The 25441-nt window shown below is 34.3% G+C and overlaps 4 protein-coding genes across 11 annotated transcripts in view; 2 read left to right on the forward strand and 2 right to left on the reverse strand.

Annotated features, from left to right (window-relative positions):
* LOC107074170 (latrophilin Cirl) overlaps nt 1-6401 on the forward strand; it is a 284489-nt gene extending 278088 nt beyond the window's left edge. For all 6 annotated transcript variants that reach the window (XM_015335343.2, XM_015335342.2, XM_015335347.2 and 3 more), the window contains one exon: nt 274-6401. In XM_015335343.2, coding sequence (XP_015190829.2) covers nt 274-1134 — 861 coding nt within the window. In that variant the 3' untranslated portion in view covers nt 1135-6401. The remainder of the gene's footprint in view (nt 1-273) is intronic.
* On the reverse strand, nt 5556-10708 carry LOC107074133 (ankyrin repeat domain-containing protein 16). The gene is given in 4 exon segments (XM_089177214.1): nt 5556-6896; nt 7056-7352; nt 7461-7512; nt 7515-10708. Coding segments are annotated over 4 exon segments (1038 nt in total). The 5' UTR covers nt 7842-10708; the 3' UTR covers nt 5556-6534.
* On the forward strand, nt 7611-24019 carry LOC107074131 (uncharacterized). The gene is made up of 10 exons (XM_089177212.1): nt 7611-7752; nt 11532-11926; nt 12006-12101; nt 18200-18496; nt 18630-18851; nt 19483-19791; nt 19887-20186; nt 20284-20589; nt 20670-20972; nt 23416-24019. The coding sequence occupies exons 2-10, from the start codon at nt 11833-11835 to the stop codon at nt 23577-23579; spliced, it is 2091 nt and encodes a 696-aa protein (XP_089033338.1). The 5' UTR covers nt 7611-7752; nt 11532-11832; the 3' UTR covers nt 23580-24019.
* Nucleotides 14544-25256, reverse strand: Vlet (COMM domain containing 10 protein valette). 3 transcript variants are annotated; one of them, XR_016178186.1, is made up of 6 exons: nt 25116-25256; nt 24676-25039; nt 24475-24571; nt 20345-20570; nt 18306-18533; nt 14544-18220 (listed from the first exon to the last, which is right to left on the reverse strand). XR_016178186.1 is itself a non-coding variant. In XM_089177213.1 (4 exons), exons 1-4 carry the CDS (start codon nt 25142-25144, stop codon nt 24005-24007), a joined length of 543 nt encoding a protein of 180 aa, XP_089033339.1. In that variant the 5' UTR covers nt 25145-25256; the 3' UTR covers nt 23583-24004. The 3 variants fall into 3 exon arrangements, 2 of the variants coding, with proteins under 2 accessions (XP_089033339.1, XP_015190739.2); XM_089177213.1 differs by lacking the exons at nt 14544-18220; nt 18306-18533; nt 20345-20570 and adding an exon at nt 23583-24057; XM_015335253.2 differs by lacking the exons at nt 14544-18220; nt 18306-18533; nt 20345-20570 and having other exon boundaries at nt 24179-24571.
* Between the last annotated feature and the right edge of the window lie 185 nt (nt 25257-25441).

A 25441-nucleotide genomic window follows, 5' to 3' on the forward strand; every position in this document is an offset into this window, starting at 1 on the left:
ATGTGTGAACAATGTATTGTTCTCGGCTTTTTCTCCCCCTTCCCCAGTTAACAACACAGTGCATGCGCAGCCACGACCGTTTCCCTCGACTCGCGACATACAAATTCAAAATTGCCGTGTTTTCTTCTATTGGCGAATTTATAAAGCCGCCATATCGTTGAAAAACAAAAAACAAAACGGCACGTTCGTTCACATTCCCTTTAGAAAGCAAAATCATTTCCAATCTAATTTAAGAAAAATATTAATATATTAACTTTTCTATTCCACCCACAGAACATTTCTTTTAAATCGTACTCCCGAGACTCTGGACACGGTGGATCCGAACAAGAAGACTCACCGAGGACGCATAATACTTTAACTCTAGGCCATTCGGGTCGCAATCGAGATCGAGAACGAAACCGTATCGTCGGCTCGAGCGATGGCAGCGAGATAATGGGTGGCAGCGGAAGGACAGCTACGACAACGGCTACGACTTCAGTGGGAACTGGGCGACGAACTGCCATGCCATACAATCATACTTATACGGAAATCGTTGATGGTAGAAACGGTGGAAGTAGTATGCATCACCAGATGCATGCTCATCACGGTCAACATGTACACCTACCAACGCATCGTGGAGTTGGCAGCGTTGGTGGGATAACGAACGAGGATGATCCTGTTTACGAAGAAATCGAAAGAGGCGGCGCAGGTGGAGCTGCCGGTGAGATACAAGTGTCAGACATGTCTGATGAGGATGGTCGAAGACAAAGCGACATGAGCAGACAATCTTCAAGAAGCTACGGTGATCATAGGCCGCTTATTCCATATTCACCTGCTAATGATCGCAACCTGCTCCATTATGGACAAACGATGAGCAGCGATCGTGTTAGTAACACTCATTACGATCCAACGGAATACGGTCCAACCGTTGAAAGAACCTTAAATGCCTGCTGGGAGAAACTACGAAGGCAGCAAGCAAGGTACGAGCTTGGTGAACTGCCACGACTTCCTGCAGGCTATGGTCTGCCACCTCAACAGGATCACACGAGAACCGTCGCCGTTCTCGACGGCCACACCGTCGTCTGTCATCTTCAACCCCAAACGGACATGTATACGGGACGCGGAATGCCACCGCCATCCTACAGCGAGTGTTAGGTCAAAGTTGGATCGTCTCGTCCTCCGCCTCGTCCATTATCCCCACATTTTGGGATAGGACTCTGCTCCTTTCGTAGGACTTGTCCTTCGACTTCGATCTCTCTCTAATTCCACTGTAGCGTCAGTATAAACGTCTCTCTCTCTCTCTCTCTCACACTCTCTTTTTCTCTCTATCTCTATCTTATTCTTTCATTTTCAATTTCACTCTGACTCTCTCCCAGATTTGTCAGAAAAGGGATATTATCTCTTGTTAAAAGGGATTTTTCTTACCTCCGAATTAGGACAGTTTAAATGGAAAGAGAGAGAGAGTCGAACAAAAAGTTAAATTTCGGAGAAAAGTCATGTAAACGAGAAGATGGGGTGACGATGACGGTCCTTCCAAGAAAAAACACGAAATGCTAGAAAACGACATTACTTCGCTTTTTTTAGCATGTTTTTTAAGCACACATGAGTCGATTGGCGGATACTTACGCGATGTTCGCGATGTATAAAACTTCAATAAACGATCGACACTCTGCGCCGAAAGATTCCTTCCTTGCTCTTCGCGTATTAATCACGATGTGTGTGTGATCCTTGCGAATAAAATATAAATGAAAAAAAAAAATAATGTAATAATTATTGTGTAGGAAGCGAGACGATCGCGTCGACGATGCGTCGGCAATACGTTTTTCTATTTTTTTCCCCTTTTTTTCTTTTCTTTTTTTTTCTTACTTTTTCTTTTGTAAAATAGGCATATCGCGACACATACTCCTCGTCCACGAGCTAAAACATTTTGTAAGTCGTTGTTTTTATTTTTTAAAATGATCATCCAGTTCTTTCTTTTCTTTCGTTCATTTGTGTATAATATATAGAACTCTCGTTGAACGGATAGATTAGGATAGTGACATATCGGATATTTTAGAAATTGTGAAATGTGATGTATCGATCGCATCTGAAAATTGCCCTACTAAGAAGAGCAACTCTGCCTTTGGGCAGAAAGAAAAAAAGAGGAAAAGGAAGGGAAAGAGAGGGAGAGAGAGAGAGAGTTTAGGGAGGATTTTGGACGGGAGGAGCTTTTGAACAGACCGAATTCTCGATCGTGACGCGTCAATATTTCCTCATAGAAATAATCATGCGCGCATTTTTTTAACCATTTTCTTTGACCACACACTCTACTACGTGCATATTTTTTTTTTAATTCGAATGCTTTGACGTTATCTTTTAAATAGAAGACCAAGAAAAAATTTCATTTATTTTCTTTACCGTTTTCCAAATAAATTTTTTAACTCTTACAAAAACATGTTTCATCCGATGATAAAAGGAAATAAATATTAATTATCGATTCGAAATAAAGGTGAAATCGTATCTTAACATTCATAAATAAATAAGTAAGTAAGTAAATAAGTAAGTACCTTTGTCGGTCGTCCCAACCACAACTCCTCATTGTACATTGCTTTTGAAATGTTACGTTTTAGTCCCAGAATGTTATTTTTATAAATAAAAAAAAGGTATACAATATATATATATATATATATATATATATATATATATATATGTATACAATAGCACGATGTTCTTGAACGAAACAAAAGAAAGGACACGGGGATTGTTGCGTGTACGTGCGTGCGTGCGTGTGTGCATGCGTGCGTGTATGTATGTATGTATAGATGTATGTATGGAAATATATAAGCGTGCGCAAATAGGTATGTATAATGTGTATGTTGCGTTTGCTGCGTACTATCAAACAAAAGGGACAGGTAGTGCGCGTGTATATGATTGTAGCGATATAAAAGCCGATTTTCCAAGCGAATGGAAAAATCGCTAATGAAACTTAGTCACTGTTTTTTACTATTTTTTAAAGGAAACTTAAGTATCGTAATAAAAAATAACGTTAATAATACGTGTAAAAAAGAAAAAAGAAAAAAAAGAAAGAACTAAGGGGACGATGCAGATCTTGTACGCACGTTCGTGCGCGCGAGCACGCTATTTATTTTTATCACCGCTCGTAATAAAAAAAATAAAAGCATTTCTCTCGGTTAGGAATAAGCGCGACAAAGCCGACGCAGGATCGTCGACCGATGATCGGAAGATCCTGACTCCTTTCTTTCTCTCGTGATATTAGAAGCAAGCAGGTCTCATCGAGTTCCTCTTTTCTTCCTATCGTCGTGTCGCGAGAACAACAAAACTTCTACTACCGCTGCCATTTTTCGCGATCGACGCGGAAGAGAGCGTCGATAAAAAGATAATATTCGAGACGAGTATCGAACGCACGAAAATTATATTAATAATGATGATAATGATAATGATGATAATGATGATTGTAATAATAATAATAATATTAATAATAATAATAATAATAATATTAATAATAATAGTAATAATATTAATAATAATAATAATAATAATAATAATAATAATAATAATAATATTAATAATAAATATATTAATTATAGTAATAATAATAATAATAATGATGAATATGTCTAATCGATCGATGCTCGCCTCGGAAATAACACGGATAGTATCGCAGTCGCCCCATGGCTTTATTTATTTCTCGCTCGATCGACCGTTCGTCAAGAAAAAAAAATTGAAAAAAATATAATAAAGTAAGAAGATGAAAAAGAAGAAAAGGAAAAAGAAGAAAAAAAGGACGACGACGATGGAAAAGGAGAACGCATTAAAATGAAAAATTGACGTAGTCGTGTTTAAGGGTACCACAGATGTGTTGTATTTAAAAAGCAAGAAAAAGTTTAACGAATGATCGAGTGTGTACGATACGTTTGTGTGCGTGCGTGCGTGTCTATCTGTCTGTCTGTGTATAAGCAATGTTTGCTGTCAAAGAACAAAACGAGGAATATGTGCGAGCGTACGTTTCTACCCCTTTTAATATTTCGAATGTTCGTTTTGGAAGTATATAAAAAGAAAGAAAAAGAGAGAGAGAGAAAAAAAGAAAGAGAGAGAAAGAAAAAAAAAGAAAGAGAGAGAAATATCTTGGAAATCGATCGATTCGTCTTATCTTTTTATATTGTACTACAATTCGACGACATCAATGACAGCAATATAAACGTGCTGCCTAATTATACGATTACGGATGATAGATTATTAAAGGGAAGCCATTGTCGATTCTATATGAATCGTTACATTTATATAGTATTTAAGAAGGCGTCCCCCCCCCCCCTATACGTAGTTCTTGTATCCTTTTTTGTTTTTGAATTTCAAACTAAATTACGCAATCGATTATTCGATGTTTATGGTCCATAGACGCAACTAACTTTTCACGTCAAACTATATTCTCTTCTCTTTAGTTTTTTCGCTCATTGCTAATGTTTTTTCTTGAAGATTGTGAAGACTTCGTTTTCGTCAATAAAAAAAAAATAGAAAAAGAGGAATGAAACGAAGATATATGTTTACTTATTTATTACAATGTGTATTATTCGATGTAAGAAGTAAGATGTGACTATGGGCCCGACAGATCGCAAAACATGGCAAACTAGTTATAATTTTTTACGATCGAACCATGTGTAGATCTTATCGACGTAATAGTAACATATTAACAGATAATCGTTAAGGCACCCACATTCCATCCGTTAACGTGTCGTAAATCGAAAACCGAGGAAATATGAATGGAGCAAAAGGAAATAAAGAAAAAAAAAGAAAGAAAGTGAGAGAAAGAGAAAGAGAGAGAGAGAGAGAGAAAGAGAGGGTCATCAGCCTATGAAGACGAGCCAAGGAAATAGGCAAGGATTTCATCATTCAAGAAAATGTAATAATCCTTCGTTCTCTTCTGGCGATGTCGACAATCTCTTCTGAAAGAAATTTTGGGCTAACGTGGCCAAGTCGAGAGTGTGTGCATGCGAATAAAAAAAGATAAAGATAAAAATAAAGATAAAGAAAAATGAAGAAGACGCGCGGACGTTTTATTATTATTAATCGTCGACGAAAGATAACTCTCAAATCGTTGTACATAATGTATATAAGGCTTTGTACATGTTGAATACTTCTAATGTAAATGGAAAAAGAGAAAAAAGTGAGAGATTAACGGCGCACCATAAAGATTAATGTGAACAAAAGTAAAGTAAATAAGCGAATTAATTAATAAGTAGTAAACCATCCTAAATACTATCGTTGTGACGGCGATGAGAGCGTAAGAAGAGCGTTTAACTTAAGTCCCAAACGTAAATTAGTTAATATGTAAATAAATTAAATGAGGAAGTAAAATATTAAATGAGAAAAAAACCTCAAATAATCATTGGATATTTATAATAAATGAATCCACTAAAAGAAGAATGTGAGAGAAAGAGAGAGAGAGAGAGAGAGAGTGTGTGTGTGTGTGTGAAAGAGAGAAAGAATTAAATACAGGAAAAAATAAAAAACAAATGTTACGTAGTTTCGACAAAAAGAAAAAGAAAAATGGATATTAATGAGTGATTCGTATTGTGAACGTATTTAAATCGTTAATGAACAAGAAAAAACAAACAAGAGGGAATGAAAAAAGGAATAGAATGAACACAGATATACGAGCAATGCATGTTCGATTCGCAGCTATTTTATAAAATATATTCCATCGTTCGACTCCTTTCTCCTACGTCTCCGCTCTGCTTTCCTACCTCCTCTTTTCCCCGTTCATCCTATTTTCCGCGATTAAACGAAGATAATTACAATAATCCTCTCTTCGATCCCCGATCGTTATAATCTTATATTCGTACCGCATTATCCGACCGTTCCTTGAATCCTAAAAGACTTTTGCTTTCATCCCAGCATCCCTTTTTATTAAAAGACAAAATAAAAATTTAACTAAGGAAAAAAGTCCATGTTCAAAATAATGATTATACAAAATGGCCATAACAATGCAAACAAAGTTAAAAGACACCAAGCGAGAATATTTTGTAAAAAAAAAGCGTTACGTACATACACTTTCTTTGGAATAATAGTTATTATATGTATATGTATATCCAAAGACCGGAGCCATCGTGTCATGATAAAACATGCTATTCGAGAGCCGAGGGACAAAATTCTCGATTTAGGTCGACTTTTCTGTGATCTTTATCCTTTTTTTTTACAATTATCTTTCCTCCATAAATTCATTTAATTATCGCGAACCGCCAAGATCTTTCCGCCATTGCCTGCCTGCGCGCATTAGGAACGCAGATAAGACAAGATTGTAAAACTTAGGTATTTCCAAATCGGATAAGAAATCTCCGTTTCTTGATTTTGTATTGCTTCTTTAAGACTGTCCGATGATACAGAGAAAAAGGATAAATAAATGTGTACCAATCTCTGAAGAAAAATCATTAATCCTTATCTTTAATTTTAATCCTAATTTCGATGATCAATTGTAGTAATGTGAAGGGAATAAGGTTTAGAAATAATCATTATAAAATTTGTGGTTTAAATCTGTGTCCATTTTCTAAAAAAGAATAATTATCTCTCAGCTCCATATTTTATTAACAAGTTGATTACATCCATTTGTTTACTTCGACGAGCTGCGACCAAAGGTGTAACATCAAAAAATGCTTTCTCGTGTACATCAATGAAATTATTCATTAAAATATATTCCAGCATTACCATATTTCCTATTAAAGAAGCTATATGTAGGATTGTTTGACCGACCTTATCGACGGCGCGAAAATCCGCACCCAATCGTATCAAACGCTTTAGTACGTTTAAATTCCCGCTCTTAACAGCTTCGTGAAGAGGCGTAGCACCTGATGAATCACGTGCATTTACCAGACCCGGATCCGCAGTTGAGAGCAAATCGATTATCTCTTCGTGTCCGTTGAAAGCTATAAAAGTTGAAAATACTGTAGAAGAAACCATGGATTTAAAATTGTGCCTGAAACGTATACTTAAATTTACAAACTCGTTAATGGAATAAAAGAAAAAAGATATTAAATTCGAGTTTCTTATCTAAACTGTAAAAAGATTTCTATTTTTATAATTACCAGCTATATGAAGAGTACTACGACCGTTGTTACTTCGAAGAGCGATACTTTCAGGAGCGTAATCCAAAAATAAACTAAGTGCATTAACGTCACCAGAACGACAAACTATAAATGCAGGTATCCAACCGTCTTTGTTCCTTCTCAAAGGATCCGCCTTTGCTTCAAGTAATGTCCTGATACACTCGCACGCCTCGCTACCAATCTTCGTGCACGCTAACATCAGTGGCGTCCAATCGGCACGCTTCAAACAGTCGATGGTTGCACCTGAAAAGAAAATAAAAGCCATTGTGAAAAATAAATAATAAACAAAGGAACAAAACAAATAACAAAGACATAAAGAAAAATATAAATTGTTGTAATCGTTATCATAATTCATTTAGAAAAAGAAATAAATTTTGTGTTATGTATGCATATATAAAAATGAAAGGAGAAAGTTTAAGAATAGCTCGCTTTGGAAAAAGCACCTTTTTCTATTAAGTAACGTAGAACGTGAATACGCGAGAATTGCGCTGCTTCGTGCAGCGGCCTTTTCATATCCTTGTTAACAACGTTGACTTTAAAGTCAACAGGTCTTTCGAAAGAGTCGCATAAATACTCGATTACGTTCAGATGACCTTCGCGCGCTGCAACGTGCATAGGAGTGTCACCGGAAACCATATGCCGAAAAACCGTCCAATCCTGTACGTCGTACTTTAAAGTAAGATTTTGGATTTTTGACAAATCTCCGCATTGACAGGCATGTAAATAATCACGGGATAGGTTAGGTACTATTATTCCCTTTGACATTTCCAATGCACTCCTTTTTATTTATTAAAGTGCGCGCGTTTTCCTTTCGATTCTCGAGAAACGATTGCAAGTGGAAGACTCGAAACGATTGTGAATTTATCGTTAGATCAATGATACGATTCAGTAGAAATACTTTCGATATCTCCAGATATCACGAAACGCATCGTTAAGGTAGTGGTAAATGCTGCCATCTAGCAACGGCGCTCTTTTCATTTCTAACTAAAAAATAAGCGCGAAATTTCAAACGTCCGATCAGTGATCGTATAAGTGAAATTTGAAAAATACTAATTATAAATAAACTTACAAAGAACATGTTAGTAAAGAATATCGTCTTTTAATTAAAATAGCATTTTATATATATGCGTATATAGAGATTTCGTGTAAACGCTTTGTTTTGAAGTTAATGAACAACTTTACTTTTTAACGCTATATCTCTGCACCCATGTATTATGCCGGCTCTCTGTGAAACAATGCGATTAATTTTTTGCCAATTAAGTATTTCCGGGCAAAGCTTGCATAATCATCTATACAATCGAGAAAAGATGATTCGCGAGAAAATTACTTGCGCTAAGATTCAAGGTTCTATCAAAACTTAATACTATGTAACTCTTCGTCGCCGTTTTGACATAATCGTTGTTGCATCGTTCTATCTCTGTTGTTCTATCGCTTGTATTGTTTTAACGAAACAATCCTGAAATTTATCCGACTAATAGCAAGTAAATTCTTGGTAATAGTACCTCGTAGTATCTTAAAACATATATACATTAATTCACATATATTCGATCTTATATTAGATTATCTAGTTAGAAAAAATAAGAAATTTTATTGGAATATTAATATTAACAAGATTTCTCTATCCTGATTACATAAATATTTCTTCCGTTTTTTTTTCACTTCTCTTTAAAATCACTCTCTCCAATCCGATCGTAGAGCCATCCATGGTCCGTTCTCTTTGTTACAATACTTTTACCATTCTAAATAACGGTGTCAACGATTTTCGAAACGGAACAAAGTTGCGCGAAGAGTTCCGTGCGAGCTCGTACGAAATGCGATACGAAGTTTTCGATGTCAGTATTCTACAAGTATGATTTCAACGCTATCACAATTCTAGGGGAGGAAAGGGGACAGTTCGCCGATAATGTTTACTTTCACATCCTCGACAAGACCTTCATTGTCTTTATGTAAGCAGGAAGGCGTGCTATCGTCGTAACGACGTCGACTTCGGCGTCGGCGACGAACATCGACCGGATTTACGCGCGAATTTAATAGTACGTGATCGTCGCTTCGATAACTACAATTTGACCGTACAATAGATACTTCATAATTGCCAACGATCATCTGGCGCCAGTTTCACTTATCAAGAAATTATCACGTCGCATATTTTCGTCATTAAAATTCGTTATCCTCGAAATTTCCAATGAGATTCGTCGAAACAAAAATCGACTCATCTTTTTCCACGTTCGTTGTTATTATAAGGAAAAACGAGCGTTAAGAATTACATTACATTCTCTTTTCAAGTACATCATCGCAAAAGGTACGACGATGAGCATACTTAACGAGGCCGCATCTTCTTTCGCACTTTTTCGAACCGTGATAGATTCTATAGACGGCGAGACTCGTCTATATCGATTTCGAAGAAGACGAAGAAGAAGAAAAAGAAGTCAAAAAAGGAACGAATCCGATACTTTTCCACGTAGTTCGCGAGATTCTTAAGCGTACAAGTTCAAGGATGTACAGTCCGATATAAACGTGCTAGATGTGTCTTGAAGGTCATCGAGTGTACAAGTATCATGATTACGCTCGTAGAACGTACAGACTATCCAAGACGTTTTTCATTGTCTCATCAGCCATACCGAAACGTATGTATATATTGCACGTACATGCATAAGTACATACGTAATTGCTAAAAAACTTTCAGCTAAATCTTATTCGTACGTTCGTTTATAAGGAAAAAATGCACTGTTCTCCAGTTCCAGTCATTTCCCGCCTATTTTTCTTCACTTTATCTCTTGGTAATCGAACACTCGTTTGGTGTCACAAGTTGATACGGATCGTTGGAAATAACGGAATTAGTCAGCACTTGTTCATGAGTCAGATCATGTTCTGTTCCCGAAATATTATGTTAATTCATTAGAGAAAGCATAATAGTATAGGAATATAGTGATAAAGAAGGTGATTAGCCGTCACGGGGTAAGAGAATTACGTGGTTTACTTGCACCGAGATGAGAGATCGATCGATCGTTTCGAGGTCATGGCTCTCGCTCACAATCCCGATCGATGAAGGTAGAGAGGAAATACCCATATGACTATACTGGTGTATGTATTTGCTGGACATCGATCTTGGACACACCAGTGACACTCGTGTATCGGATAACTCAACGATAACGCGACGAACAAGTCTATCGATCCTTTTACGTTACCATGGCTAATTGTACGAATAACCCTATCGGTACCACTTCGTACCGTTTTCAATGAGGACTTTATTGACTTTAATCGTAGAAGGATAATAGAAGACAAATAGAATTGTCTATCGTGTTAAATAAAAATAAGATTATAATATATTTAATGTAGTGAATTTTATTTTTTTAATTGCGTATGTACATAATCGAAATTATGATTTATAGAAGAACAATGAAGTTTAATATAAAATACTAAAATTCTCATAATCTCTTGATATTATATAATAATGTAAAAGACAGAATAAAAAAAAAAGTAACGAAAAAATAGGTAAAAGATTAAAATTAAAAACAAATCTTTTATAAAAATAGAATGAATTTAAAAGGGTTCAAATTAGTACTTGAACGTTGAATTTCAAGGAAGACAAGAGAAAGAAAGCAGTAGAATAAAATCATCATCACGTCAACGTATAGACGACGAAGACTTACCAACCACGTCGTCGTCCCTCTTTGGATTCTCGCTCATCCTTCCTTCCTGCCTTCCGGGCTATGCTTTCCGTTCTCCCTTCCTTCGTGTCTATTGGCGCGTACGAGGCCGCGATTTCAAAGCGCGAGCGCGTGCAAGCGAGAGACGTGGGTACCAAGCTCGCGATCGTCTACGGCTGCAGTCGACTACGGGCGCACCTGGCCGCGCCTGTCCTGTCCTGTCCTGTCCTGTTTGCCTGCCTGCCTGTCTATTTACTTGCTTACCTGTCTGCTGCTTGCTTGCCTGTACCGGCGTATCAAGAATCGAGCGTGCGCGTACTCAAATGCCTTTACCGACCTAACATTACTGCTATCCCACAAAGCGAACGTCTTCTTTTTCTTCTTCATTGCCTTCCGCGAATCAACGAAAGGAAACGACACCCTCTCGATCGATTGAATCATTGATTTTCCGTGATTTCGTGACTTTCGTTTATAATCTTTTACAAAAAGTGTCATTTTTAAACTAAAAAAGAGTGCATTGTATTTATTATTATTATATCATTTTACCCAAAGTTATTTTCATTTAAAAAAAAAAAATTATTTTACGAAAATTTTAGTACATAAAGAATCATTTTTAAACAGGTAGGGATTATCTCTTATCTTAGATTAGTGTGTATAATGCATGAGCTCAAGTAGGTCTAAAGAGAGAGAGAGAGAGAGAGAGGTGTATGTGTGTGTGTACGCTTGTGGAATACCACAAATTCCTTAACAAGAAAGCACGTCGTTATCCTTTGCCGTGCGAATTCTATCTCTGAATGTATTTTCGAAGCGACCAAGTTTGAAGCTGAAGAAGAAAAGCGTACGAGAAACGAGTATCAAGAAGAAAGAGAGGGAAGTTGGTGGAGGTGGAGAAAGAGAAGAAGAAGAAGAAGAGGCCTTAGAAGAGAAACACGAACTGGCAAGAACTGAAGTAGGGAGAAGGAGAAAAAGAGAGATAGAGATAGTGAAAAGGAAGAGCAGCAGCAGCACAAGCAGTAACAGCTTCTCGTAACAGCTTCTACGAAGCTTTACTTTTATTCTTGAGTTAACGTTTAAACGTTCATAAATCGGTAACTCGGAGGGGGTTTTACATGCGTCATCATTGTACGGGTACAAATCGCACGCGCCTCGACGTCCCGACGACAGTACACGTGCGCAACGACGTACTACGTCGGCCCTGTTCTGGTAATACGGAACGTCTCAGTTCTTCTTCTTCTTCTTCTTCTTCTTCTTCTTCTTCTTCTTCATCATCTTCTTCTTCAAGGACACGCAGTGATAAATGTGGTACTGCCGCGAATGACACCAACCGCGTTCTCCAAAATGATTATCTTATTCTTCTACCTCGTACTCCTCTGCAAAGGTAAGTTATAACAGATATATTTCTTTTCTTTTTATTTTTTTTATTATTTCTAGAGCAACGAGTAAAATATCGATAGTAGTTCAAATCATGAAACACTTACGAGATACTTAAACCCTTTTTCAATTTATAATTATTCGTGAACGAACCAAAAGTGTGTAAGAATAAAAGTAAAACAGGTATGTGAGGAGAATTTTTGCAGTTTTTTAAACTTTTTTATTCAAGAACGAATAATTGCGTTATAACAAATGAAATAATTTAAGTTTTAATAATCGGACAGTTATTTTATCGTTATTCTTAATAATTAAGGTTTTTCTAATGTAAATTAAAAAAAGAATGCTCAATGTTTTCCTTGTTTTCGGGATTTACACATTGACAGTAAATAATACTATTAAGGATATTATGCATCGTTACACAATCTCTAAGAATTCTCCTTTTACCGCGTGAATTGCAAAGCTTTTATATTGTATAAAAGAAAAACGCGAGTCTTAAGATTGAAATGATCATCGATTAAATGAGAAAACGCGTAAGATGAAAGGAACAAGTTATTCTTCTTTCTTCGTATGAACAAAAGAGGATTTGTTAAATAAGCCATAAACTATGAATTAATATGGTACGTGTCATCTTTTTTACGACTGCGAAGGCCTTAACCTCGACAAGGGCCACGTAGCCACTAAATGACTATACCGAGGTTGCATTCGGAATGAACATATCGTAAGCACAGAGCGTTCACCGCCGAACATCGATAACATCGATCGACCTCTTGAAATGTTTTTGAAATTTCATTATTCAATAAACTCGAGGACATTCCTCATAGAACAACTAAACATTCTTTTTCCCTCTTCCTCTTCCTTACTGACATGTCCTAGAAAAAAAGGCACAAACTATGTCTAGATTATTACTTCGCTCTCTTTAATCGTTGAAAACGTCAACGTGAAAACAAAACGATATGACTTTCTCTGTGCATTTTGATCCCATTTTCTCTCTCTCTCTCTCTCTCTTTCTTTTCTTTCCCTTTCTGACATTGAAATAATTTCATAGATTAATTGTAAGTTTATAGCGATAACTAGGCGAATCGTTATACTACGCGATTACGGATAACAATGATACAAAGAATCCAAATGTATACAGAAACAAAGGTGAGAACATCACAAAAGAAGTAGGTAGAAACCGTAGACAAATAATTGATCAGACTAATTATAAGAAAATTAACTCGTTTGACTCATCATTCGTATGACTGTCGATCAAATGATCGATGTTAAATAAATCCTATATCTTTCAGAGAATCTTTTGATGAAAGCACCTAAGATTCATCAAGAAATAAAATTTCACATTAAAATTTATACAAACCGATATTCGTATATGCGTTCATTTAATGTATGCTACATTTTACATCGTTTGATACTATCACTCAAATTATTAGAATACAAATAAAAGAATTCCAATCGTAATGGATCATGAGAACCAATAGCGAAAGTACTTCTTTATTTTCTATCCAAATAAGTAAATAATAAAATAATATTTCTATTTCTTAGTGATTTTATATCAAATCTGATTAAATATTTTCTTAATATTGTAAAATAAAATTTTGATAAAAAATTAATGCAAGCAGTAAATTAAATATCGATGAACAGCAAAGAATTAAATAAAACAATACTGACCATGAGTATTGCTTTACACAACTACAGTGAAGATTTAAAGAAATTAGGAACCAAAACAGAGTACTAACTAATATTTCGTAATAAAAACGAGCTGTGCAACGGCTCATACTTCATTCATCGCACGTAGTACATTCATGCTACGATAAGGAAACGTCCTTGCTTCTCAACGAAATAACAATTATATGTCATGTTCGCGAAGTTCTTGTGTAAAATTTCAAAAATCCATCGAAAAGGGATGAAGTATTTTTCTCTGTCATTCCGTATCCGATTGCTTTAATAGATTTAAAAACGATTCGACACGCTCACGTACTTGGACCGTGTACCGTGAATCATTGAACAAATTATCGCCATGCTCGTTGCGAAGTTTGCGATATATTAGTCATTGTAAACCTATCGCGCCTTTACATTTTTTTTTAAATATATTGATAGCGCATAATTCTTTGATCTCAGGACCTATCCTGAAATTCCGAAAATATTTCTCATTAATGCTGAAACACGTATTATGGTCACGACTATCTTCGTTTCGCATTTTATTCGACGTAAAATATTAATAAACTGTTTAAATCTGTTTAAAAAATTTATAATGAAAATAAATTTTAAAATATAATTGCAGTAACGGAAAGATCATAATATGAAATTATTATCCTTGTCATGAAAAAGAAAAAAAACACGCACACACAGAAGGCTTTTATAAAACAAAAAAATGAACAGAAAGAATATATTGATTAACATAAAATCTCGACACGGTAAAGTCTCGAAGAAATTTTCGATAAAAAGAAAAAGAAAAAGAGAGTGAGTCGATCGTACGTTGAAGTTTAATGTCTAGACTCGAGCAACGCGTATCATCTTTGTCCTTTCTTTTTTCATGCCATCTCGTAAAGCACCGATACCGGCGCGGCAACCGCATCGCAGCAAGCGAGCCGAAAGAACTGGTTCTTCTCCAAAGGGTGGTTAAACCCAATGCAATGCGTGCATTTAGTGAAACATCGCGTAGGAATGCAAACACTGAAGGGAGGGTAGAAACCTGCGTGGGAACCTCTCTTTGCCACGTTAGCTGGCTGACCATGGAATTTGCACGAATTTTCTTCTTTTTTTTCCTTCTTTTCTTATTATTATAATTTTTGTGTTTTTTTTTTTCATTCGATGTATGATGATGTCTTCTTACGCACTATATCGATGCGGTACGAAGTGGAGATAGGTACGAAGATCGATATCGAACGTGCGTCGAACCGTAACGAAAATTAATCGATGATTATAATATACAAGAATCTTAAAATATATGTATACAGGTTACGCGTTAGCTAATCTCTAGTCTGAACGTAGTTACTAACATCCCACATCATCTATCTAGGACAAGTATGTTGTTGAAGAAACGGTATAAAAATCGGGATGATTAAACTATGCACTTTGGAGAATACTTATTTTCAACTAACTACGGTGGTTCGTTTTAAAGTATTCTACTATGAGAAGTATCTATGTACAAAACATCGAGATTTATTTTTATATCGTACAAAAATCAAATGCAATTATTTGAAAATATTTCTCCCTGAAATATTAATTTAAAGTCATGGTTCCAAATAACGAAGTCCTACGAACGAAGGATGAACATTCTTACGTTTCCTTGACACCATACTAGAATCTCCCAACGGGTATGTATACACTCGATGCCGTTTATGAACTTCTCGAGAGTTTCAAGGTATTCTTACCTGATCTTCGCAAATAAAAGATAAGAAACAATTTTCCTTCCTCTTATTTCATGGTGATTGCTTTTTAAATTGCCGTCCAATTTTAATAATAAATTTTCAAGAATAATTAAAAAGAAAACTACTTATTATAACAATTAATAAAAAAACTTTTAAAAAAATACAAAATATATGAGAAAAGAAAACTCGTCCAAAATTCACGGTCAGCGAGAGAAAATTGTTGCTAATCACACTACGAAACAGTCCGTAGTGGATACAGATTTTTGCTCGTGAAATCTCTTTCGAATTTGCGATTAAACTACGAAAGAAAAGGGGTAGAAATGAATTTGATAATAATCCGTTATTAAATATGATGTAACAATGTAACATTGTTTGTTGAACATTAACATATCCGGATTTAATTCTTACATCCTTGTCAAGGATATCAATGTGTAACAATGCAGGTACATGAAAATCGTTTATATATATTTAGATACTAACGATATAAATAATGTAATTAACATTCGTGACATATTAGAATTATTTGTGTTTTATTGGAAGATCGAACGTCGTTATAACATGTTTCAATAATCGAAACTATTGGATCTTTTCGAATTCAATTAGAAAATGTTCGTGATTGAATTACAAATTATATCACTCATTAAAAATGTGATAAATTTCGATGCTATATCTAAATTAGTATAACAAAAAATCGATAATCTAGAAAAGATTCTTTGGTATTCAGTAAATTTCCGGCATAACGATTGAAAGATCTCATGAGTGAGTAACACTCTTCTTCGAACTAATTCATTCGAAATTCGTTTCTTGGGTTTCTCCAGTCCTCTTTCTCTTATTACTTTATACGTATGCAAATTGTGCCGGTTGGTAGAACTCACTGAGAGAAATGGAAAAAAGACCTAATAAACATATTGCAGGAAATGAACCGTTTTAAAAATGTTTCTTTTTTTTGTTTGTTTTATTTTATTAAATTAATTAAGGCAGAAAATATCGTTGCGAATCGTGTTCAATTACAATGCAAGTATGCTAAAATTTTTTGTTTAAATTTCTTTTTTAATGAATTCAACCAGTCTTGAAAGTTTACGCATATAATTCAGTAACATCCCGTACACGTATGTACGTTTCAAATACCGTTTTTTGGGGTTCGTTCGAGTCAGGTTAACGACCTCAAATACAAAGATTTACTTCCTCATCTTCACCTATCATTTAAGCTTTGTAATTTCTTTTTCTTCTTTTTCAATTCCAAAATCTTTATTTCTCCGGCTTACAAAGAACATAAACGAATCTATACCTTTTACTGGGATTCAATTGACGTCAGATTAGTTACGCTGTAAACTCTTCGAGGAGTCGCTTATAAAAAAATGATATCTCGTGTTCAATTACAAACTTACCAGATAGCGGCACTACTCAATCAAAAATACTAAACTTTTGATTGAATTAACTCAATCTTTTATACCTGCTTTTCATTATACTTTGACTGTCATGCCATTTTTATAAAAATCGATATTACGCATGTATTTTATCGTTTTATTTTTTTGTTTGTTTCTTATATTTTATCATAGTTCATTATTTCATATAATTGATCAGTTTTCATTTTCTTTTACATCCTCTTATTTTTGTATCATAGATTATATTTATAGATTATATTAATAGAAACAAGTAACGATCATTGATGAACAACACGGCACTCAGCATATTAAATTCAAAGGCAATGCACGAAAGGTCACTGCAAACTCAGATTCCGTTCTTCTTTGTAATAAGAAAGTATTTCAAGAAAGTAAAGAACGACCTTGATTATTTACAATAATTTGAAAACTTCTTTCGATAATTATTGTATCGTTTAAACATTTAACGCAAGAAAATGTGAACAAATTCCTAAGATCAGCTTGTAGTATCATAAAACTATAGACTACAACGAGTAGGTACGTCGATGTGAAGTGGAAACGACCTTCCAGTGTCAGCGACCACGGGTCACTCGTCTTGAGGAGAACGTTGCGGTTATGGTTTGCGTATTACAAAGTTGGTGAACGTTGCTAGTCTATGTACTAAAGATCAACCTCGATCATCGTGCATATACCATTCGTACATAAAATTGACGGCAGACTTGTCATATGAAAAGCAACATGACCCTGGACAGGGACGGCGGGTACAATTAAAAAATATCTAATTAACAACACGAAGAGTGGAATTATTTTCTTTGATTTTCTCTTGTAATTATGCCATACTTTCTATTTGTTCCTTTCGAAAGAACTTCCTCGTAAAAACAAAATTCTATAGATTATTTTGTTTTATATACAAAGAAAAACATAGATTTGGGACGAAATTTGAACTGATTTTAAAAGAAAATCCACGGAAAAGACTCGTTCTTTATATTATTTTTTTAAAAGATAATCGATCTTACAGAGTAGCTTCTCGTGAGACATCCGTCCCTGGTTCTATCCGCCTCGCGGGCGGTGACAGACGCGCAACGCAAGGCGATTGTCTACGTGACCATCGTTGCTTCCTGCCCGATATGTCCTACATATCCGCTTGTCGATGTCACTCAGCTCGGTAGACTCGCGTTCCATCAGAGACTCCACGAATCACGATGTTTTCTCGTTGTCTTTTTATCATAATATGAATAGAACATTCTTTTTTTTATTCTTTTCTAGATACCGTAGGATACGATTTTAAAGTATCTACTTAAAATGACCTCATCATCGTAATATACAAAATCTATTTATTTTTCTATTTTCTCTAGGTCAACCCGTTGTACAGGTACCTGAGGAAAATTCAACGGTCACAACAGATGTTGAACAAATTACGTTAGAAGAAAATGAAACGAGAGATCAATTGATGAACGATACCCTTCAAGGATCGCCAACATCCGTGCACTTTCTTCACGTGCCTAAACACACTGAAACACAGCTTGGCTCGTCCGTTCTCTTACCATGCAGAACGACGAATCCCGTTGTTGAATGTCAATGGTCCTGGCAGCCATTACCACCGGTTCATCTGCCACTTCCGGATATTAGCGAGAGTCCAAACGACTCTATAAGTTAGTTTCTTTTTTCTTATAGTAGAATTTCTATTATCTGAAAAAATAAGAATACAAATGAAGAGAGACTCCTTAATACGATTTTGTTTATATATAAAACGAACTATACTAATAAATTTTTTTTTATCTTTAGCAACGACAATGTCATCTACATCGACTACGTCAGCCCCAACAGCACATCCATTAGCAGTAAGACGATTTCCAGCTTTTGGAAATAGTAGCAATGATTGTTCCGTACGATTTTCGAGTATGAAGCATGAACAGACTGGATACTGGACTTGTGCCGCAAGGAATTCAACGAACGATCCTTTCACCGCCACAGCACCCGCTAAGTTAACCATCGTTAACGATCAAGGTACGAATCGTAAGGATCGCCGTTAGCATCAAAAGTTTCTTATCTCTCGATAAGAAACGCATCGTGCGTAATATTTCGATCAAAGAAACATTATACATTGCGTTTATTCAGTATATAGCTTTTGAAAATAATATTTGCACAATTGTTTTTTGACTACCAAGAATTATGGATGTCTTGTGTATCTTATCTTTTTATATCGTTAAATTTATAAAAGTATATGTTTAGTTATCGTGGTCTCTTATATATCTGTCGGAAGATATACACGAATCGACGCTTTCCCACATTGCTTTTGACACGATCGAAAATTATAGACAAAATAATCGCGATTTATGCTTATTGTTTTAATTATTCTGGCACATAAAATTTATTTATCCTTATTCAAAAATAAATTTTTACCAAATCATGATCGACGCGTTCGACGTTTTTTTAAACAGAAATGTTGATATTACAATTTTATATAAAAAAAAAAGCAAAGACGAAACTGAAATGAAAATAACTTTAAAAGATAAAAACAATAATAACAAAAAAAGGATATCAAATCGACGCTTACACGTTTTTCAACTTATAAGAACAGATCTATTGAAAAACATCGATATATTAAAATACAATTAAAAAAATATAATTTTTATAGGATCCCTCATTACCTTCGTTAAACACGAAGAAGCGATAGAGGTTATAGCAGGCTCATCAGCACAAATAATGTGCAGAACAAAGTTACCTGTACGCGAGTGTCAATGGTCCTGGCGAAGATTAGACCAATCCGAATCTTGGAACCTAGAAGTAAAGAGATTTCCAGCCTTTGGAAACGATAGTACCGATTGTAGCATCAAATTCAAAAACGTTCTAGCGGAACAAGAAGGCTATTGGACTTGTGGTGCACGTATAGATCCAAATTCGTCGTTTGTGCGATCGAATCCAGTTCGATTCTTGATATCTGAAGGTACGTGAAAAAGAAGAAATTTAATTCTATTTCTTTATTAAATTTATTTTTCTTCTCTTATTCGTGTCACTTTCTAAATTAATATCTTATTTCAGTTGAATTCGTGCAACTATCTCGCGGCGTACAAGTTGCTGCCGGTGAATCCGTGCTGCTAAGGTGCTTGGTCAATAAACCCGTAATACGCTGCGAGTGGTCCTGGAGATCAACGAACTCGAGTAAAGAACCCTTGCTTGTAAAAACTTTCGCTCCACATAAAGATGCCAATCACGACTGCTCCGTACGATTTAAAAACATCCTTTACGAAGAAGAAGGATTATGGACTTGCGGAATTCGATTATCACCTGATGGTATACTCCATGAAGCACCACCAGCAACTGTTAGTCTTTTACCATCAGGTAAGCATTAAAACAAGATCTTCCTTCTAATCCGATAAAAAGGAGATCGATCTTTTTTTATTTATTTTTGTTATTTTTATGTTTATGTACATTTCAGCTAAAGTCAATTTGGTTGAAATACCAACGGATACTACAGTACCTTTAGGAACCGAAGTTACCTTAAAATGTATTACCAGTAGCCGCGTAGAGAAATGTGCTTGGAGTTGGAAACCACTGCATGGAAACGATCCTGAGATCGTGCTTCGAGAATTTCCAAGTAACGGTGATCTTGGTAGGGATTGTTCACTCGTTCTTCCACATGTTCATACCGAGGAGCAAGGATTGTGGAATTGTCAGGTATCCATACCGTCACTTAATACGATGCTGTCCTCTCCATTCATCAAACTGTTAACATTCGAACAAGGTAAACTTTTATCAGAAGAAAGACGTGTACAGAAACTCGAAATGTACAATTGCTAAATAATACTTTTTTTCTTCTTCCAGAGGAGGTGAAATTTTCAGAGCTCTCACAAGACATTCAAATATCATCCGGTGGTACCATACTCCTACGATGTGTAACGTCATCACCAGTAGAACAATGTCGATGGTCGTTAACACCAGTTAATTCTAATACTACCGTAGTTGTGAAACAATTCCCAGCAGCTGGAAGCGAGTCAAGGGATTGCAGTGTCAGGTTGAGTCATGCCTTAGCAGAGCAAGAAGGTCTTTGGACCTGTGGTGCCAGAATACACGGCCGTGAAAATTACACGGATGCACCACCAGCAAAATTAAGCCTCCTCGAGCCAGGTATCATCGAATCCTGAGAAAAGAATAGACGATCTTGTTGCATAGCGCCCTTCCTTGCACACACGGTCGAGGGTAAATGCACTCCGTATCGTTGATTTCGATCGTTCCTCGATCTTCCACGTAACGACCTTGAGACGATATCTAATCGAATGATATCGCGGAAATTTTTTCGAGAAAGATTCTTAGCCTGTTTAATTTTGAACAACTTACGTACGACTATAGATAATATAGTAATTATAGTAAACAATTTTTTATTAACAATAGAAATAATAAAAGCCGTATCGGCTTTGTTGTTTGATATCACATTCAAATTTAAACGTGTATTCGTTTGTTTTTAATTTATTACAAATTATCGAAGCAACATCGATGGGGCGATCTTGGCGATATTTAGAGATTATATTAACTTATTGTTAATTTGCTTCTAGCCTAAGATATGTGTTTTTTATGGAATAAGGTATGTACGTACATAATCGCGTTCTCAAAACACCCACAACAACGGGTAAAGAATAAAAATCAATCCACGAGTCGTCAATCGAGTTGTTCGAGTATCTTTCATGGTGACGGTGAAAAAGCGCAAGACTAAGAGGTGTGGATCTATGAGATCTTGGTATATTAAAAAGGTCAAGTTTTACATGGGTGTTCCTAGACTGTGATCTTTAATATGGGTCTCGGAAGAGCACATAAGCAACTTTTCTATCTTTCTTCCTATCGTCGTTTTCTATACATAGTACACAATCGATTAATGGATCGATGCTATATCGATCGCTATGTAGATATTGATTTTTGACTGAATGTAAAATTAAATTTTTTGCAGAACAAGTACTTTCTTGCACTTCGTGACGTAGCACCTTGACTTTTATTCATCAAATATTTCTTGTTTATTTTCTTACCTTTTTTTTTTTAATGCGCGACCTTAAAAAGCGTCTTATTTTATTTTTACTTCATCACTACATTAATGTTACCATGCATTTTTTATTTAAATGGTGCTACTGTGACACAAATTTAACATTGCATTTTCTTTTTAGCATCAAATCATACTACTTTAATTATATCTCACCATGTACATACAATATTCTTCTTCGTTACATCTCTTTCACATCTACTCGATGAATCGTTAAATCGTTGTATTTAAGATTTATTAGTTTATCATGATATTACTACAATGGCAGGGTGCGTCTATTTTTTTCTTCTTCTTAGAAACGACGTTTATCAGCCAAGATCATACTATTTACTAAATCGATTTTGCATTTAGAACAATAATTATTACATCAAGAAGTACGTGATGATTATGTCACATACGTTTGTATATTTTATCGTTCGTACCATTTCAATTACATTTTTTGTCATTTTCGTATTATTTATTATTTTAATTTTATCAGTAATAAGGTTATATCTATTTTGCAAAGTGAGAACAAATGCGTGCGTGTGCGTGAAAAGAAGAAAAAATTATTATATTGTTTCTTTTAAATTAATTCCAGAGGCTTTTAGAAAAACTTTACAATTTAATCGTTTAATTTATAAGTTAAGGAATCTCAGAAATCTGAATCCTTTAAATTATTAACAATGTTAATATATTAGTAATGCTACTTCTATTATTAATGATCATATTAAAGACTCGCGCGTTTCCTCTAATCATCGTACGTTATATTATTAAATTAACTAATTTTTAAATACTGATATTTCATCTATCATAGAACATTTTGCACTTTGTAACTAAAATTTTGATATTCGTCAGTTCATCTTATTTCTTTTACCAGCAAAAGATTGGAATACTTGGTATAAAAAAATTAAATAGAGTGTAATCTTGATCGAATCGAATAGCACAAGTATTTGAACAATATTTTATAGAATATTAAAATTAAGTAGTTAATTTTTAATATTAAGGGTTTAACATCGTATAGATATCATATATTAAACGACAATGTTCTTCGCTATTTTTGCAAAATCCTACTTCATTCGTTAAATAAGTTATAAGCCTCAAATATCTTTCAATACAAATGCTTAAATGCTCTGTGTGCCATTAAGTCTATTTGGCTTCTATGAAGTAAATATCATTAAATAGTCTACATTCAATGATTCAATATATATATATATTCAAATTCATATATATATATTGGCCATAAATATTATAAATATTATTACTGTAACCAGCTATACTAAATAAATGGAAATCTTAAACTGGTGCACCAGCCTTTTCATTACCATCGCCTATCTGTACCAGTTAGGTTGACTAAAACATATTTTTTCATTGGGGTGCATTAAATGTGCCATTTAGTTCTACTTATGCACATAATCTTTTCAACACGCTTATACACATTGCATAAATTGATCCCAATGATCTATTATTCACAAGCACTAGAAAAAGCAGCATAGCTTCTGGTGAATGGGACAACGACAATAAGAATAAATGTAAAAAACAATCATAGTGGATAATAATTTATAGAACCTGTGATAGTCACACTTTGGGCCGCTCCTCACCAGATGGTCACTTTGGCTTGTAAACTAGGACGAGTTCCTGTAGAAGCTCAATGTCATTGGATACATGAACCAAATGTTTATATACATCAAAATGTTAATAATACCGAAAAAAAGAAAGGTAAAATTTGACAATTATTTTCTTTTGTAACATTGTAATGTATTCTCACATATTTTCGAAATAGGCACAATCTTCAAATGAATTATTCTACTGGGATATGTACAATAGAATTCAAACCTGTCTATTCAGATCTAGGACGATGGACTTGCAAATTTACACAAGATAACAAAAATAACAATATAGAATTAGGAAGTGCGACACTCATCTTACTTAATACACTTTCTGGTCTGTAACATTATGTTATTTATTTTTAACTACTTATTCATAAAAAGTAACAAGTTTTTTCTTTGATTTTATAGATGAAAAACTTGGATGGATTGTTGGTGCTTTAACCGCTATTATTTTATTTTTAATGATTATCGTAGTAGTTCTAGTAGTTTGTAAAACTCGACTTTTTGTACGTCGATCACCAGAAATATTAGAAACAATGCCTGCTTCAAAAAAAGAACATTTCCAATGCACTAACGACAGAAGAATAGAACACGATAACTGCAATAATATTAGTAATACAAATAATATTTTTCCAAATAGGAGCCCACATTTGTATGAAAGAGTAGAAAAATATAATGTTGTAACACCAAAATTATATGAAAACTTCGGATTGTAAATTTACATTTATCTATCAAAGACAATTAAGGTATATATCATTGCTTTTTTCTTAAACCTACTATTACCTTACATGATTAAAAACATTGTTAGCTTATAAGAGTAGAATATTCATGTAAACAGTTCTAAATATTATCAAAACTTTGAAAAATATATCTTATAAATATAAAATGTAAAACAATTTCGCATTATTATTCTATTTTAATGCGTCAAGTTGATTTTGTATTTTTTCAAAATTCATATATAAATCAGTGAGGGACTTTTTATCAAATTCGATAGTTAATTTAGAATCTTTCTCACCTGTAAAATCTAACTGAAATAACGCTACAGGATTCACATCTTTAGAAATTGTTGAAGATGATGATTGTATATTTAAACACCAATTAATATCCTTTACCTAAAAGAACGAAAAATGTATAAAGTTTAAATCATGAGAGAAAATAATTGAGCATTAAAATAATCAAAATTATTAATAGTTTTGACTACAATCTTTTAATATACCTGTTTAGGAAATATAGATTTTTTTCGGAGATCTTTAATAATTCCTTTACCATAAGTTAACCATGAATTAACAAAAGTCAACGTTTTATCTTCATCCAACTGGCAAGTATCTTTTAGAATAGATTCGAATGCTGCAGGTTTTACTATATTGAAAGCAGCTTGTTTATAAATAAATGTTATTGCATCTAATAAAAATGTTAATTCCTCTTTATTCAGTTCTAACGATTTTAGGAGCTTTTCTTCTTCCTCTTCACTGAATGGCTTTCCATTGCTACTGAATTGTAGATTTTGACATATTCGATTAACAAGTAATCGAAATTTACCATTATCAATTCGACCAGCAATCTTCAAACCTTGTTGAAGACTAAAAAAATACAAGAATTAATTAATACGATTTAAGTAAACAATAAAGAAAAGAAAAATTATGATCAAATTTTTACTCTGGTGTTATGGTAACCCAACTTTCCATTACGATGCGTTGATATATACTGTTTTAATCATTTTAATTTATAACTTCTTTTACAATTAATATCAAAACATTGCATTTTTTAATAGATTTTATATAAAAGTTTATAACTTATTTAAATTAATAATAATGTATGATATATAATATATATATATTATCTCGCTCTTCTATGTAATCTCAACTCAATAACTGAATCGTTGGTGATAGAAGTAAACAAAAAAACTAATAATAAGATTTCTTCTTATACGACACCTATAATTTAACATTATGTTAGATTAATTTTTGAAATGAAACTTCTTT

The sequence above is a fragment of the Polistes dominula genome, unplaced genomic scaffold (assembly GCF_049000335.1).
Source record: "Polistes dominula isolate Pdom_NZ unplaced genomic scaffold, Pdom_raw_medaka contig_20, whole genome shotgun sequence".
In the NCBI taxonomy this organism is placed as follows: domain Eukaryota; kingdom Metazoa; phylum Arthropoda; class Insecta; order Hymenoptera; family Vespidae; genus Polistes; species Polistes dominula.